The 14,420-nt window shown below is 52.6% G+C and overlaps 2 protein-coding genes across 4 annotated transcripts; both read left to right on the forward strand.

Moving 5' to 3' along the window:
- The first annotated feature begins 2,401 nt into the window (after positions 1-2,401).
- On the forward strand, positions 2,402-5,277 carry ATP6V1F (ATPase H+ transporting V1 subunit F). Its single transcript, XM_053608594.1, has 2 exons — positions 2,402-2,657; positions 4,796-5,277. The coding sequence occupies exons 1-2, from the start codon at positions 2,500-2,502 to the stop codon at positions 4,995-4,997; spliced, it is 360 nt and encodes a 119-aa protein (XP_053464569.1). The 5' UTR covers positions 2,402-2,499; the 3' UTR covers positions 4,998-5,277.
- A 122-nt stretch (positions 5,278-5,399) lies between these two features.
- On the forward strand, positions 5,400-10,821 carry ATP6V1FNB (ATP6V1F neighbor). Of its 3 annotated transcripts, none has more exons than XM_053608591.1 (3): positions 5,400-6,238; positions 7,658-7,777; positions 7,865-10,821. In XM_053608591.1, exons 1-2 carry the CDS (start codon positions 5,818-5,820, stop codon positions 7,765-7,767), a joined length of 531 nt encoding a protein of 176 aa, XP_053464566.1. In that variant the 5' UTR covers positions 5,400-5,817; the 3' UTR covers positions 7,768-7,777; positions 7,865-10,821. The 3 variants fall into 3 exon arrangements, with proteins under 3 accessions (XP_053464566.1, XP_053464568.1, XP_053464565.1); XM_053608593.1 differs by having other exon boundaries at positions 7,914-10,821; XM_053608590.1 differs by lacking the exon at positions 5,400-6,238 and having other exon boundaries at positions 6,696-7,777.
- Positions 10,822-14,420: the final 3,599 nt, after the last annotated feature.

The following is a 14,420-nucleotide window of genomic DNA, read 5'->3' on the forward strand; positions in this document are numbered from 1 at the left end:
CAGTGTGTTCTCTTTGGCTGGCTGCCTTCTAGCCCCTTAGCAATAAATGAGACCCTGGGGAGGCAGAGGCCAGATGACTGTCCCCTGGAGGACAAGGGAGGGGCCTGGGGCAGAGGTGGGGTCTGGGATGTTGGCAGAGGGCTTGAAAGAGCCAGGGGCAGGGGCTGGGGGATTGGTCCTCAGTAGAGGGAGGTTGGTAGATGGTAAAGAGGCAGACACCATGTTTTGCAAGACTGCGGTAGGACAGTAGGGGGCCAGTTTCAGCTTCACCTCGAGAATGTTTTTCAAATTAAGATCTTAAAACAGCTCTGATTCTGGCTGGGCACTAGCCCAGTGCAGTGCACCAAGGGTGGCAGGTTTGAACCCGGCCCAGGCCTGCTTAACAAAAACAAAACAAAACAAAACAAAAAACCCAACTCTGATTGAAACAAGAATGTTCCTCAACCAACAGGCAGGCAGAACCACCTGCAAACCCAGGAACCTTCCCTCCAGCCAGTTCCTGGGCCAACTTGGACTGTTCCATCCCACTTCTAGCACAGACCTTGCTCAGGTCCTCCCAATCCCTTCAACTCCTGCATCAACCTCTTAACTAGTCTTCCTGGCCCTGGCAACCTCCTCCATTCTGCTCTCCGGCCCTGGGGTGGAATAGCTAGAAGCGGTCATGTTACAGCAATTTTGCCCTCTCCAGTCAGGGGCTTCTGTATCTCCCTCCCATTCCAAGCTAAAGTCTCCTCTCCTTTAGGAGGCCTCCAAGGACCTCAGGTTCATATGGTAGATACCATCTCCCTCCCCCTGACCCCATGTGATTCAGGCAGCAACCCCACTCCACTCCCTATGGAGATTTCCTGCTCCACCTCTAGTGTCCTGAGCACCCAAGCTGCAGTTTGGACCTTTCCCCTGAAACATTCCTGCCTCTCTACCTTCATCTTCCCAGCCAATGAGAAGCTTTCCTGGACCCCTCCTTACCTCTCTTGGACTAGTGCTCCCAGTTCCCATACTGCCCCGGGCACATCTTTGGTTGCATATACTACCCTGATCTGTGACTTCACCAAACTGAATTCTCTGATCTTTGGGAGTCTAATAAATGTCTGAATGAATAACCGAATGAACAACTGACTAGCCAGAGCAGGGCAAAGAAGCATTTCATTCAATTAATCTGGGCAACCCCTGGGCACATAGCATATACTTGTGGGTCTGCCAGAGAAGACCCAAAACATGTGGCCCAGATCCTAATTCCTAACCCCCCACACCAGAACATCCAATTTGCTTCCTCACTTCTCCCTCCCCCCTTATCACTCCACCTCACTCTCTGACCTCTCTTCCCCTTGTCCCCAGATGTGCATCCCCCACCCACCCACCCGATGATTTTAAAGGGAAGAGAAAGGAGTGGCCCTTTCTCCTTCAACTTGTTCACCTCACAGAAGGAGGGAACGTTACTCCCATCCATCTGCTGCACAGACTGGAAACCTGAAAATCTCCTGGGTCTCTCTCTACTTTGTTCCCCAAACACATCCAATCCAAAAGTCAGTTCTGTCCATTCTAGCTCTAAATATCTGTCCACTCCATCTACTTCTCCACTTTCCCCATTACACCACCTGTGTTCTGGCCACCATCTCTCACCACAGTGGCACCCCATTTGGTTTCTCCTTGGGTCTTGCCCTCTGCACATAACATAGTCACAGTGACAACTCTACAACATAAGTCTGAGCACCCTCTTCCTTGAAATCTTTCAGTGGCTTCATGATAACTTTATCTTCAGGGTAACTTCCAGATTCAATAGCTTTTCTTGAGAGTCCATATGCCCTCTAGTCACTAAGCCTTTGCATTCAGCTGTTCTGTCTCTTGTCCCGTCTTGATCTCCTTCATCCTGCTGGTCCTTCCACTCTCAGCTTAGATGCTGTGCAACCTTTTCAAGGAAGTGTTCTTTGAGCACCCCTATCCCCATGGCTTGGTTATCACGCATCTGTGCTTCATTTTAGCAATTAACACATACCTTTGTAATTGCCTGTTCCCTGGACACTACCTCACTAGCCAGTGTCATCTTATTATTATTATTAACTGAACACTTACTGAGTAATTAACGATGTGTCATAGTTACATACATATACGATACACCCCCAGACCCTTCCTTTGAGAGCAAGAACTGCCGTCTTTTCTTCCCTGGGGCCGTCTAACACTGCTAGGCTCAAAACACTTGTTAAACGAATGAACCAACGAAATGAACTTCTCATTGAAGGAATGAACGGACCAATGAACTACTGGGAGAGGCTGGGGGGCCGCACAGCCTTCTGGGAATCGTAGTCTTTTGGTTCGGCCTTCTTTTTATGGCGCAGGCGTATCAGATTAAGGCCGCCTTGCTATTAATGCGCATGTCCCGGAAGGCGGGTTGAGAGAACTGCGCATGCCTAAAGGGTGGGGCGAGGACGCTCTGGCGTCGCGCCGCGGGGCGGAGATTCGGTGTCTTGGAGGCTCCTGGTTGATCTCTGCCTGGCTGCAGGAATGGCGGGGAGGGGAAAGCTAATCGCGGTGATCGGAGACGAGGACACGGTAACTGGTTTCCTACTGGGCGGCATAGGGGAGCTTAACAAGAACCGCCATCCTAATTTCCTGGTGGTGGAGAAGGATACAACTATCAATGAGATCGAAGACACTTTCCGGTACAGTAGCCCGGGAGGACGGGCCCTTCTGCTGCCAGATGGGCGCACAGGGAGAGGGTGGAGGTGTTCCGGGAATCAGAGTGTCGACGCCGACGAGAGGTTGGGGGCTGTCCTGGAAGTCAGTCTGCCGTTCTGGAGCAGAGGCCTCCGCATCCCAAGTTCCCTTTTGGGACTTGGTGGGACCAGGGCTACGTCAGGTTCACGAGTTCTTCCCTCACGTGATCATGTATCAGTAAAGAAGGGGAACAGCTCGTGGTGGGCGTCACCGCTCAGCGCAACCTACCCCCTACCCATAGTTGAACGCCCAGAACGCCTAGTCGCAGCTGTTGGCTAACCTCAGCGCCTCTTCAGGGGTTCCCTACGTAGAGCTCTTTTGCCAGTTGCCCCCTAAGGAAACCGCACACTTGATTAAAGCCAATCAGCTTGTGCTTTCTTGTGTTGTTTGGAGGCTCATAATTGTCCTATAAGGTAGGGTTTTTTCCCCACTTACAGGTGAGAAAACTAAAACTCAGAATGGGTAAGACACATACCCAAAGTCACAGCAGATGGAAGAGATGGAGCAGGGATTTGAACTCAATCCTTACCCTTTTTGCCTCTCATAAAACAAGTACACACTCTGCTTATGAAGCTCTCTTCATTTCCCTTTTATCTGCAGCACTGTAGGCAAATACCGGACTGTATCTGGCCTTCTGCTAAGACCTTGCACTTCAGACCCCACCTCCTGCCCTGGATCAAGGCTGATAGCTCCAAAGTGTGGGTGCAGACATGCCAGAAATACAGGACGGTCTTGGTGACAGGAATTGAGTATACCAGCCTCCTGTTCTTTTCTTAACCTCTTGGATTATACCATTCTCCCTGTTTCTCCCTAAACAGCCAAGCCCAGCCCAGAGCCGCCAGCTGAGACAGGTTCCTGCTGCCTGGGGTATGATAGGTCCTGACCTGGGAGGCGGTTATCTGTTGATCTCTAAACTGGTGAAGTAACGCTGGTTGTCATGGGAGAAGGACAAATTTTACTTTAAAAGTTTAACATTTTTTCAACCAAAAAGGATGTCAGAGGCTCAGGTCTAACCTACCCTAGTGCCTGTCATGGGGTAGGTGCTTAGTAAATACAGTGGAACCTCCATAGTTGACCACCTCCCTACATGAACCACCTCCTTAAGATGACCTAACTTTTATAGACCAGACATGCACTATATGTACGTGTTAGTACAGCAAGACTAATTCTTTATATTGACCAGTTTCTTTCAGTCTGTTGGTGGTCAACATTTAGAGGTTCTACTGAGTTTTTCTTTCTTTCTTTTCTTTTTTTTTTTTTTTTTTGCCATAGCACACGCTGTACTGCAGTGGCTGTTTACAGGTGCAATTATAGCACACTATGGATGGCCTGGAACTCCTGGCCTCAAGCAATCCTCCTGCCTCAGCCTCCCAAGTAGCTAGGACTACACCTGGCTCAGTAAATAGTTCTTAATAAATAAATAATGACTGGGTGGGTTATCATAAGAAAGGAGAATTGCAGGGCCATGTTCTGCCTGTATGAAAAATGTGGTTCCTTTATTACTGAATTTCCTCTTCCTCGCTTGTGTTCTGGGCTCATCTCAGACCCATCCCTCACCCTTGTGAGCATAGACCTGAGGCTTTCAATGATCTCATCAGCCCTGATTTTTTGGATTTTTCATTTTTGTTAGAGACATGGTTCACCAGGCTCTTCTACGTCATTGCCTTCCTCTTCCACCCCTATAGATAATCACTTCCTTTCTTCCTTCTCTTTCCAGTATTTATGCAGATACAAAGGGATACATATATTCTTATCTTCTCCCTGTCTTTCAGTAAGGCAGCACATTGAATACAGTGGTGCAACTCTGCCACTGGTGATCTTCATTACCAGTTTACTTGGAAGCCTTCCAGGCAGGGGAGGTAGAAGCCAACCCAGGTCAACATGGCCCTTAGCTCTTGGATGAAGTCCATTCTGGATAGGATTGAGAGTTTAGCAGAGTAGCTTTTCCCCTTGTCCTCTGTGTACTTGAAGTCATGTTCATTCCTCTCTACATCCAAGCCTGAAAGCTTGGAGTGGACTTCTTAGGCAGGGGACACAAAAGCCCCAAAGCTGCAATGTATTCCCTTCTTTTTTCTCCCCATAGGCAGTTTCTAAACCGAGATGACATTGGCATCATCCTCATCAACCAGTACATCGCAGAGATGGTTCGGCACGCCCTGGATGCCCACCAGCGCTCCATTCCAGCAGTCCTGGAGATCCCATCCAAGGAGCACCCCTATGATGCCGCCAAGGACTCCATCCTGCGCAGAGCCAGGGGCATGTTTACTGCCGAAGACCTGCGCTAGGGGACTCCCACAGCTTTCAGCCTCTCCTTCATTTCCAGGTCTCTCCTAAATTTGGCATCAGTCCTTCTTCAAGTTTTGAGCCTCTAATTTCCAATTCCCTCCCCCTTTTCATCCCATTGAGAGGCTAGAAGAGGTATTTCTAGGTTGCTGGGGCTCTGCCATTAAAATCAAAGCTGGTTGAGGAACAGGAAGCCTAACCATCTTCTCTCTCCACTACCTCTTCTGTGCTGTTACACAGTGTCATTGTCAATGTTAAATTAAAGTAATATTCTTCCCTCCAAATTGAGATTGAGTGCTGGAAAGGACACATGTGGGGTAAGGGTGTCAGGGGAGATTAGATTGCAAGGATGGGAAAGGTTCTACCAGAGACCCAGAGTTACAGAGGTGGACCAGGACGATTGTGCCAGGGAACTGTAACTCAGGGACTGGTTCTGTGCATCAAAGACGACCAGCTTTGCAGTGGAGGAATGGAGGAAGCTTGAGTCCAGCCCCCAGAGCCCCCACCTCAATCTGCATTGGGCTGGGAGGGGCCTTGACCCAAGGTACAGAAGCAGAAAGCTGGAAGGTACTAGATCCAGCCTGGTCTTGCAGGAATTTTGGAGGCCATGTGCTTAGCCATGACATCCTGGCCCCAGGCTGCCTCAGGAAACAAGGCACATGAGGTCTGCTAAGGGCATTGCAAGTAGAACCCTGGCCCTGTGTGAGGCAAAGCTTGGTTGCCAGGTGACTGTCCCAGGGCAGCCACCCACTGTCTTAAGCACTTTGCTTGCTGTGCTCAGCCCTTAGCTACAGCCACCCAGTACTGCTTCTACTTGCCACCATGTTGCGGCAGCTCAACATGGACACACAGCAGCAAAACTTTTGGAAGGAGGAGTATCTGAGGGAGAAGATGTTGCGCTGTGAATGGCACCGCAAGTATGGATCGCTGGTCAAGGCCAAGCAGAAGGCTAAGGCTGCAGCCCGCCTACCCCTCAAGCTGCCTACACTGTACCCCAAAACCCCACACTCACCTGCACCTGGCCCCCAAGCAGTCCCTTCCAAGGCCCCCTGTTCTGTCCCAGAGGTGCCTTTTCAGTCAGAAATGTACCCAATCCTGCCTGCCACCCGGGCCCTGCTGTATGAAGGCATCTCCCACGACTTCCAGGGGCGATACCGCTACCTTAACACCCGAAAACTGGACATGCCAGAGACACGCTTCCTCTTCCCCATCACCACCAACTTCACATATGGCTGGCAGCTTGGTGAGCCCCAACCTCCTGGAAATTAGTCTCCTCACAAACAGAGAATGGGGGCCCAGACCATAAGCATAAGAACAAGGAAATTTCTGAGAGGGGCAAATTCCATCCAACTACAGAGTGACGTTGGGCAGGGAGTCTGGGGCTGATGCTTTAGATTGTCAGGAAAGGCCTTTCTGAGCACCTAGAGGCTGATAGCCAAATGACAAGGGGGAAGGCCTGAATCTATTATTTCTCCCCCCTGGACAGGGTCTGGGTTTTATTCAGTGCAAAGGAAGACAGTTGGTTTTAAGCAGGCTTTAAGAATGATGCTGATTTACTTTTTAAAAGCTCACTAGCCTATAGGCAATGGCTTTTTCAGGAGCGACTGTGAACTCTGGCCAGGGAGACTGGGCTAAACAGGGTGTGTATTATGCTTACAGTGTCAAAAGGTGGCTGTGTCTATAAGCCTGGCCCTTAGGAACAAGTCAGAACTAAAGATCATACTCGGAGGTCAATAGAATATAGGTGCTATTTGAAGTGCTGAGGTTGGGCCAGATAACCTGGGGAGCTACACAGCAACCTCTAACTTCTAACTCCTGGGCTCAAGCGATTCTCCTGCCTCAGCCTCCCAAGTAGCTGGGACTACAGGTGTCTGCCACAACGCCCGGCTATTTTTTGGTTGCAGCCATCATTGTTGTTTGGTGGGCCTGGGCTGGATTCCAACCCGTCAGCTCAGGTGTATGTGGCTGGCACCTTAGCGGCTTGAGCCACAAGGGAACAACTTTCTAACAGAGTAGGAGGCAAGGCTCAGTGTCCAGCACCAAAGCACAGTGTTTACAGCACCAGCCACATGCACTGAGGCTGGCGGGTTAGAGCCCAGCCGGGCCAGCTGAACAACAATGACAACTTCAACAACACAACACAAAAAAAATAGCGGGGTATTGTGGTGGGCGCCTGTAGTCCCAGCTGCTTGGGAGGCTGAGGCAAGAGAATTGCTTAAGTCCAAGAGTTTGAGGTTGCTGTGAGCTGTGATGTCACAGCACTCCACTGAGGGCAACATAGTGAGATTCTGTCTCCAAAAAAAAAAAAGTAGGAGGCAAGTCCCAGAAGGGGAGCCGAAGCAGAAGGTAGAAGGAAGCCCCATCTCTCCACAGTCTGTTTCTGTGACAAGCAGGGCTGGGTGTTCCCCCACCCCCAATAGAGGATCCTGAAGCTAGCAGTAATGGGTAATGTCATTCTGCTGTCACTGCTGTATACAGGGATCCAGCCAACCTCCTATATTCTGTAGCCCTCACACCTCAGAAGCACTTTTTATTTCTTCCTACAAAGTGGCTATAACATGGGCAAATTCTTAAGGCTATGCAGACACACAAAGCTCCGTGCTCTGTTCTCTGCATGTCCCTTCCCCAGGAACCTATTCCTGGCCTCTGACATCTTTTCCAGGCCCCCCAGTGAAGCAAGAATTGGTCTCCTGCAAGATGTGCCGCATCGAGTCATTCTTCCGCAAGAATGGGGCCTTCGCACTGCTTGATCCTCGCGACCTGGCCCTCTGACCTTGCCCAGGTGGTGGGCTTGGGGGAGGGAAGGAGAAATAATAGGCTTCCTGGTGGGGTGAAGCTAATGTGTGTTTGTGTGTCTCTGCTCTCACAGGCCCTGTGGCCACATTTTGGGCCTTTCTGAAACTACTGCTGACCCGCAGGTTGCCCTCTTGCTTTTTTCCTTGACCCGACCCTTTGAGGACCCAGCAGTGACGAAGGAAGAGAGTGCTACTCATCAGTCGTCGTCAGCTCCTTGGCGCCAGGGGGCCACAGTAGCTCCTGAAAGTTCTGGGTGTTCCTGGGGGAAAGAGTGGCCTGTCAAACCAGATGCAAGGGACAAGGGGCCCCATCCTACAGCCCACCTATCACCTCTCTCTCTACCGCGCCTCACCTGGCCCTGAGGGCCCACAGCCGCCGGGTCCTTTCCTGGTGCCCTTGTTCCAGCTGTTCTCTCAGGGCGCGCCGCTGCCCGGCCATGTCCTGCCATGCGGAGCGCTGAGCGCCTCCCCAGCCCCAGCACCCGCCTCCCACGCTCCACCTGGGAGTTACTGCCCACGCGTGCCGCCCTCGCTTCGGACCCGGGCTGGGTCCGTGGGGCCCCACTGCCTTCTCCTGGGGGCCTTGACTGTGACCAGAGCTGAGCCAGGCTGGGCGGAAGGCCCGGGGGTAGACCCGGCAATGGCGGTTCCTGGCGATGCCGAAGCGCTCCAGGACCTGGGGAGGCTGCAGTCAGCCCCTAGCCGCCTCTCGGCGCCGCAGGCAGCCCGGCCCCTGCTCATTCTGAAGCGGGGACACACCCGGAGCCGCTGCTGCTCGCGGTCCCGCCGCCGCCGACGCCTGGCCGCGCCGTGCAGCTCCAGCAGCCGCTGCAGAGCCTCCTGCTGCTCCGCGCTCACGCCCACCGGCTCCGACCCCTTTGGGGCCTCGGGGCCACTCCTCCGCTCCCCGAGGGCATCAGGGAACCTAGCCTCTCCCACATGCCGCCCTGCCCGGCCAGGGCCTCCCCCTGGGCCCGGCAGCACGAGTGGTTGGCGCACCAGCTCCAGGGGCCCAGGGAGAGCCGCAGGAAGCGCCTGCCGCCCAGAGTCCCCAGGGCATAGTGCCTCGGGCATCATGGCGCTGGGGCCTGGGAGCTGAGCCCCGGCCAAGGGTCTCAGGCTCTGAAGTGCAGCCCACGCCTCCTCCCCGGCGGTCCCTGGCTTTGCCAAATCTGGTCTCTGGCCTTGAGTCTTGCCTGGCATCAGCCCGGCGCTCCTTCCCGCTGGGCTTACGCTGTTCCTTTCCCTAAGCTGCCCGATCTGTTTTCCTAGGGACCTGCAGAAGTCTTTTGGGTTGGCCCAGGGAGCCGCCTTGCTGTACTGTCTCCTCTCCCTGAGCCAGGCTTGTGGGATACTGCCTTCAGAAGACCAAGCATGTTCCCTTTCCTAACTCTGAGGCCTCTTCTTTCTCTGGCACTTGGGCCTATTTTCTCTTTGATGTCGAGGAGCCCCTTTATTCTTACTCTGGGTTGCTTCCCAGCTCCGACCCTGGAATGTCTTCTCTTTCTGACACTGAGAACTTCTTTGTCCTCACCTTGGGAGGCTTCCCCTCTCTGACCCTGAGGGTCCTCCCCTCTCTGCCTCTGAGGACTGTCCGTCCTCTGCAGTTTCTGAAGTTCTATTCCCTCATGACCCAGGCTTGAGCCCAGCCTCTCGGGAGCATCATGGAGTTCTGGCAGGCCATGGGCAGGCAGGTCAGAGGGTGCTGGGGCTCCCTGAGTGAGCTCTGTCTTCCATGGACTCCTGGATGGCAATCCACAGGGCCTCTAGGTGGCAGGCTCTGTGTGGCTCCCCTCCTCCCTCTGGACCAGATCTTGGGAAGGAAGAGCTCTTGGTGAGCCCAGAGTTGAGGGAATCCCACTCAGGACCACTTTCCCTGAGGAACCTGTAGACCCCAGGGGCTGACCCCTGCCAGATTCCTGAATTTGTTAAACCCTCCATGTGCCGTGTAGAGGGTGCTTCTCCACCTGGCCAGGAAAGGTAGCCCCACCTCACCCCAGCAGCCCCCTCCTCCACCCCCAACCTGAGACAGCCCTTGCCAGGACCTTGGACTCTGAGCTTCTTGGCTCCCCAGAGCTCCTGCTGGTGGTGGAGTTCAGCTCTTGTAAAGAACCTGAGGGAAAAAGACCAGTGTTGGGAGGCTCTGCTCATGTCCCAGCCCCCCACCTGAATGGAGCCACGAAGCCTAGATAGTCCTCAGAGCATGGCTGGGGGTGCCCCGAGGCAGCTATTTAAAGTTAAAAGGTGGTCACAATTCATCATTCCACCTTTGTTTGCACAGCTGGCCACAAGCTTGCTTGTCAGGTGCATCCACCAACAGCACAGGCCATCTCCTGCATATCCCTAGCCAAGGCCAGACACTCCCACTTTGTCCCTGCGTGCTTATCAGGCCCAGAGAAGAAACCCACTGTATGTGCCTTACTGTCATTAAGGGAAATCTTTCCTAGCTTTTTGTTTCTGACAGTAAAATCAAATGAAATTCAAGAAATGAAATTTTAGCCCGGTGTCTGGCCTAGAAACTTTAAGTCTTCATAATTAACAAAAGAAATCTAAAAAGAGAGATGATATGTTGCTGCTCCCCTGCAGCTGCAGAGGAAAGAGTTGTTCGGCATCTATAAAACTAAAAGAAACTGATTTCTTAAGATCTTAAATTGAGAACTTTCACAAGAATATTTCAGCTTGTTCTTTTTGTGAATAATATTTCATCTTATTCACATACAGGCATGTGAATATTCATTGCAGTAACCAAATGGGTAAGCTCTCCAAAAATAAATTTGATTTTCAAAGAGTTTTTTGAACAAAGGAGTTTTTTAGGACACCCGGGCCTTTAGAAATGATTGCCACAAACTGTGAAAACAACCTCCCCTGCAATTCTGATCTATTGTCTTGCTAGAGAATGTATTTCTCTGGTAATAATGTTATAATTGATATCTCTGTCTTCTCAAGAGAGAAAATACTTGTAAAAACTTCTCTGTCAATCAGAAATTAATCATTGGCACTTTCCTCTTCTCTCATGTGCATGATGGAACAATTAAAAGCTTAGGGCTTCTGTATGAGACCACGGCACTCTACCAAGGGCGATAAAGTGAGACTCTGTCTCTACAAAAAAAGCCATATGGCTTTGCAAGATTTATTATTTAACAAATTGAAAGTCTGTTTCACCTAAGGAACAGGCCCAAGGCTCACAGTATCCAACACACTGTATTTGAATTGCCTATTATGCTCACTCACCAGGCTGGGATCTGAAGACAGGGACCTAGTCTCTCTTGCTCTCTGTGTATCCCCAGTGCCTGGCTCAAGAGTGGTAATAGGAGGCATGGACTTGCCTGGTCCATCAGGGGTGGCCATTCCTGGGATCTCTTTCCCGAGTCCCAGTTGAGTGTCATATCCTGCTGGACATAGTACCTGAGACAGCTGGGACCAACTAGGTTGAAATGGCACATAAAACAAACCCTGCTCACCATCTATAGGTGTCCTAGGAACTCAATTGAAAAGGGTGAGATGAAGAATGAGTTAAAGTCTCAGGTCCTTGGCCTGGAGGTGAGGACTTCCTGCCTCCTCCCAGTGAGATCTGGCTGCCCCAGCCCCAGGGGTGCCCTGCTGTCCTGGTTGCCTGTCCTGTTATATCAACCAACATACCAGATGTAGGCGCTGCAGGCCTGTAAGGGCTTTCTACCCTTCTGTCCACATTGCTGTCAACTTCACCCAGATCTGGGGCTGACGATGGGTCCATCACCTGCCCTCTGCGGGAAATTCAAGGGCTGTCTTAGCCACACCTGTAAGGGCCAGGACCCCCCAGGCACCCACCTGCCAATCTCCCTAGCACCCTAGCCTGCTGAGCCTTGCTTACCCCAGTGCCCAAACTGAGTTCCAGGTGGCTGCCTCCAGCCCCTGCCCCCACCACTGGATCCCAGGAGCTGGATTTTGGGGGTCTAGAGCAACCATGGATACAACTGAGCAGGAGTTCAGGAAGAGCAGGAGCACAAGAAAGGGGCACCAGGCAGGACTGCAGGAGGCGAAGGGGAAAGACCCTAGCTCCTGGCTGCTTTATGTGCCCACCCGGATTCCCTGGGAGAAAGACTCACCCCTCTGTGACTCATGGTTCTGACTCAGAGAGTCCTCAGCTGGGGGCATAGGGTGTAGCCTGGAAATCTGGAAGGGTTGGGGATGCCTAGTCCATGGGGTACCTTACTGAGACATGAATTCCCACTTCCCAGCTCTGCTCTGCTGGGCCCAGTTACCGCACAGCACTCCCTCCCTAGACATTGGTGCCTCTTTCCTGCCAGGCCACTTTCCTCCCATGCTGCAGCCACCCGAAAGGCTTCCAGATATCACCACACAGTTGATTTGACCAAGATAGTTGTTAACTGTGTAATGATGAGAATTGCCTGCCCAGAACCAGCTTGTGCTATGTCCAGCCCTTTACTGAGATGAGCTCACTGGTCCTCCCAGCAGTCCTTGGAGAAAAATCTAAAGAGTCTGCATTTATAGATGAGGAAAGGGAGGCTCATGGTCCACAGGAAGCTGCAAAAGAGGCAGCTGACCCCAGATCCGTCTGTCTCCAAGACCCCTGCTTCACCTGCCCTCACTGCTACAGGGGCCCCAGTGTCCTAGGACCCTCTGCCCCCTGACCCCTCACTATGCCTCTGCTCACCCACTCACCAGCTGCTCTGAGTCCCCACCCCTGCTACTCCACACACGCCGCCGGGCTTGGCTCCAGAGGTACAAAACTGGGCCCGGGGAGGCCAGAAGAGTTGCAGTCCCGCCACGGGTCAGCAGCTCCAAGTCCCACAGAAGCTGCAGGAAGGTGGGGTGTCAGGGCACAAGGGGACACTCACCTGGGCCCGCTGCCCCAGCCCCTGGCAAGCCCCTACCTGCTCCTGGGCCCGCTGGCTCCGCTCCATCTCCAGCAGCTCCGTGGGCAGCTCCAGCCCTGGGGGGCAGCCTCCAGCCTCTTGTACCTAGGGGGGAAGGTAGAGTCAGGCCCCTACCTGTCTCCTCCCCTTCTCAGGCAGTGCCCCTCCCCCTCACCTGCCAAAGTGCAGCCCAGAGTTGGCCCAGGCTGGCAGGGCTTTGAAAGAGGTGCTGGCAGAGAGCCAAGGCCTGCCTGGGACTGCAAGGGAGCCCCAAGCCCCCAGGCATGGAGAGCCTGGAGGGAGATGGAGCACAGACAGTCCAGGCCTGAGGGGGGAGAGCCCAGGGCTCTGATCTCAATAATGCAGGGCCTGACATCTGAGCTCGGGGCCTGGGCTGCAGCCAAGCCACAGAAGGACTCTGGTCTGACTCTAAGACTCGTCACTTGGCCATGGGGGTGGCAGTGTGGAGTGAGGAGTATGACCCTGACAGGCTGGCGTATGTGCTTGTATGCAATCCCCAGTGACCATCTGACATATGCTGTACGTACAGACACACACATGACCTTTATAACTGCGCTATATTGAGACATATAGCCACAGTCACAGTGGCTACCCCCAGCTCAGTAAGTGCCAAGACACAAAATGCTTCAGACACATTACCCTTCCTTGCCGTGACTCTGAAGCAGGTGCCATCATTGTACCATTTACACTTGAGAAGACTGACTCAGTTACCTACCCTAATACCTGGCAATGGTTCCCTCATCTGGAGGTGGATGGACGTGACACCCTCTGGGAAAACAGAGCCAAGGCCATTTGCACCAAGAGGCTCATGTGAGCAGGAAGAGGTCAGGCCCTCAAGAACACTGCCTGAGTGCGTGTCCATGCTGTCCACCTGCTGAGTACTGTCCATGGCTCACGTCTCTCCAAACATGAGACACATGTTACCATGATCTTCATTTTACACATGAGAAAAGTTTGTGCAGTGAGGGCAGGGACCAAGTACAGGAGATGGTCTTTATCTTTACTCCCCATGCTGTCATGAGCGGCTTTGTCCCTGCTTCCTGAGAGAATGGAGCAAACTCTCTTCTCAGGGTCCTGAAAGAGAACCACCTCCGTGGAAGAGGCCTGGGCAAGCTGGGCAGGTGACCAGTGCTCTGTGGCATCCTCTCCCAAGCACAGAGCCCTTCACTCCCAGTTGGAATATCAGGGACTGGCAGAAAGAATGAAGTCCCCTGATCCCTTAAAGTCCTAAAATGCCACGTCCCTAAAATGCTGAGGTCACATAGCTAGTCCCCGGCAAAGAGAATTCAAATTCTGGACCTTTTTCTATCTCAAAACCCATGTTCTTTTTTTTTTTTTTTTTTTTGGAGAGACAGAGTCTCACTTTACTGCCCTCGGTAGAGTGCTGTAGCGTCACACGGCTCATAGCAACCTCCAGCTCTTGGGCTTATGTGATTCTCTTGCCTCAGCCTCCCGAGCAGCTGGGACTACAGGCGCCCGGCTATTTTTTTGTTGTTGTTGCAGTTTGGCCGGGGCTGGGTTTGAACCCGCCACTCTCGGTATATGGGGCCGGCGCCCTCCTCACTGAGCCACAGGCGCCGCCCAAAACCCATGTTCTTGAGCACACTCAGCCCCTCCACCTTGTGATATCCTGTGCTGCCTCAGGTCTGCCCACCAGCAAGAAGGCTCTCCCCATATGCAGCCCCTTGACCTTGGATTTTTTTCAGCCTTTATGACTATAAGAATTGAGTTATTTTTCTTTATAAATTTTATT

This window comes from Nycticebus coucang, chromosome 11 (assembly GCF_027406575.1).
Source record: "Nycticebus coucang isolate mNycCou1 chromosome 11, mNycCou1.pri, whole genome shotgun sequence".
Classification (NCBI taxonomy): Eukaryota; Metazoa; Chordata; class Mammalia; order Primates; family Lorisidae; genus Nycticebus; species Nycticebus coucang.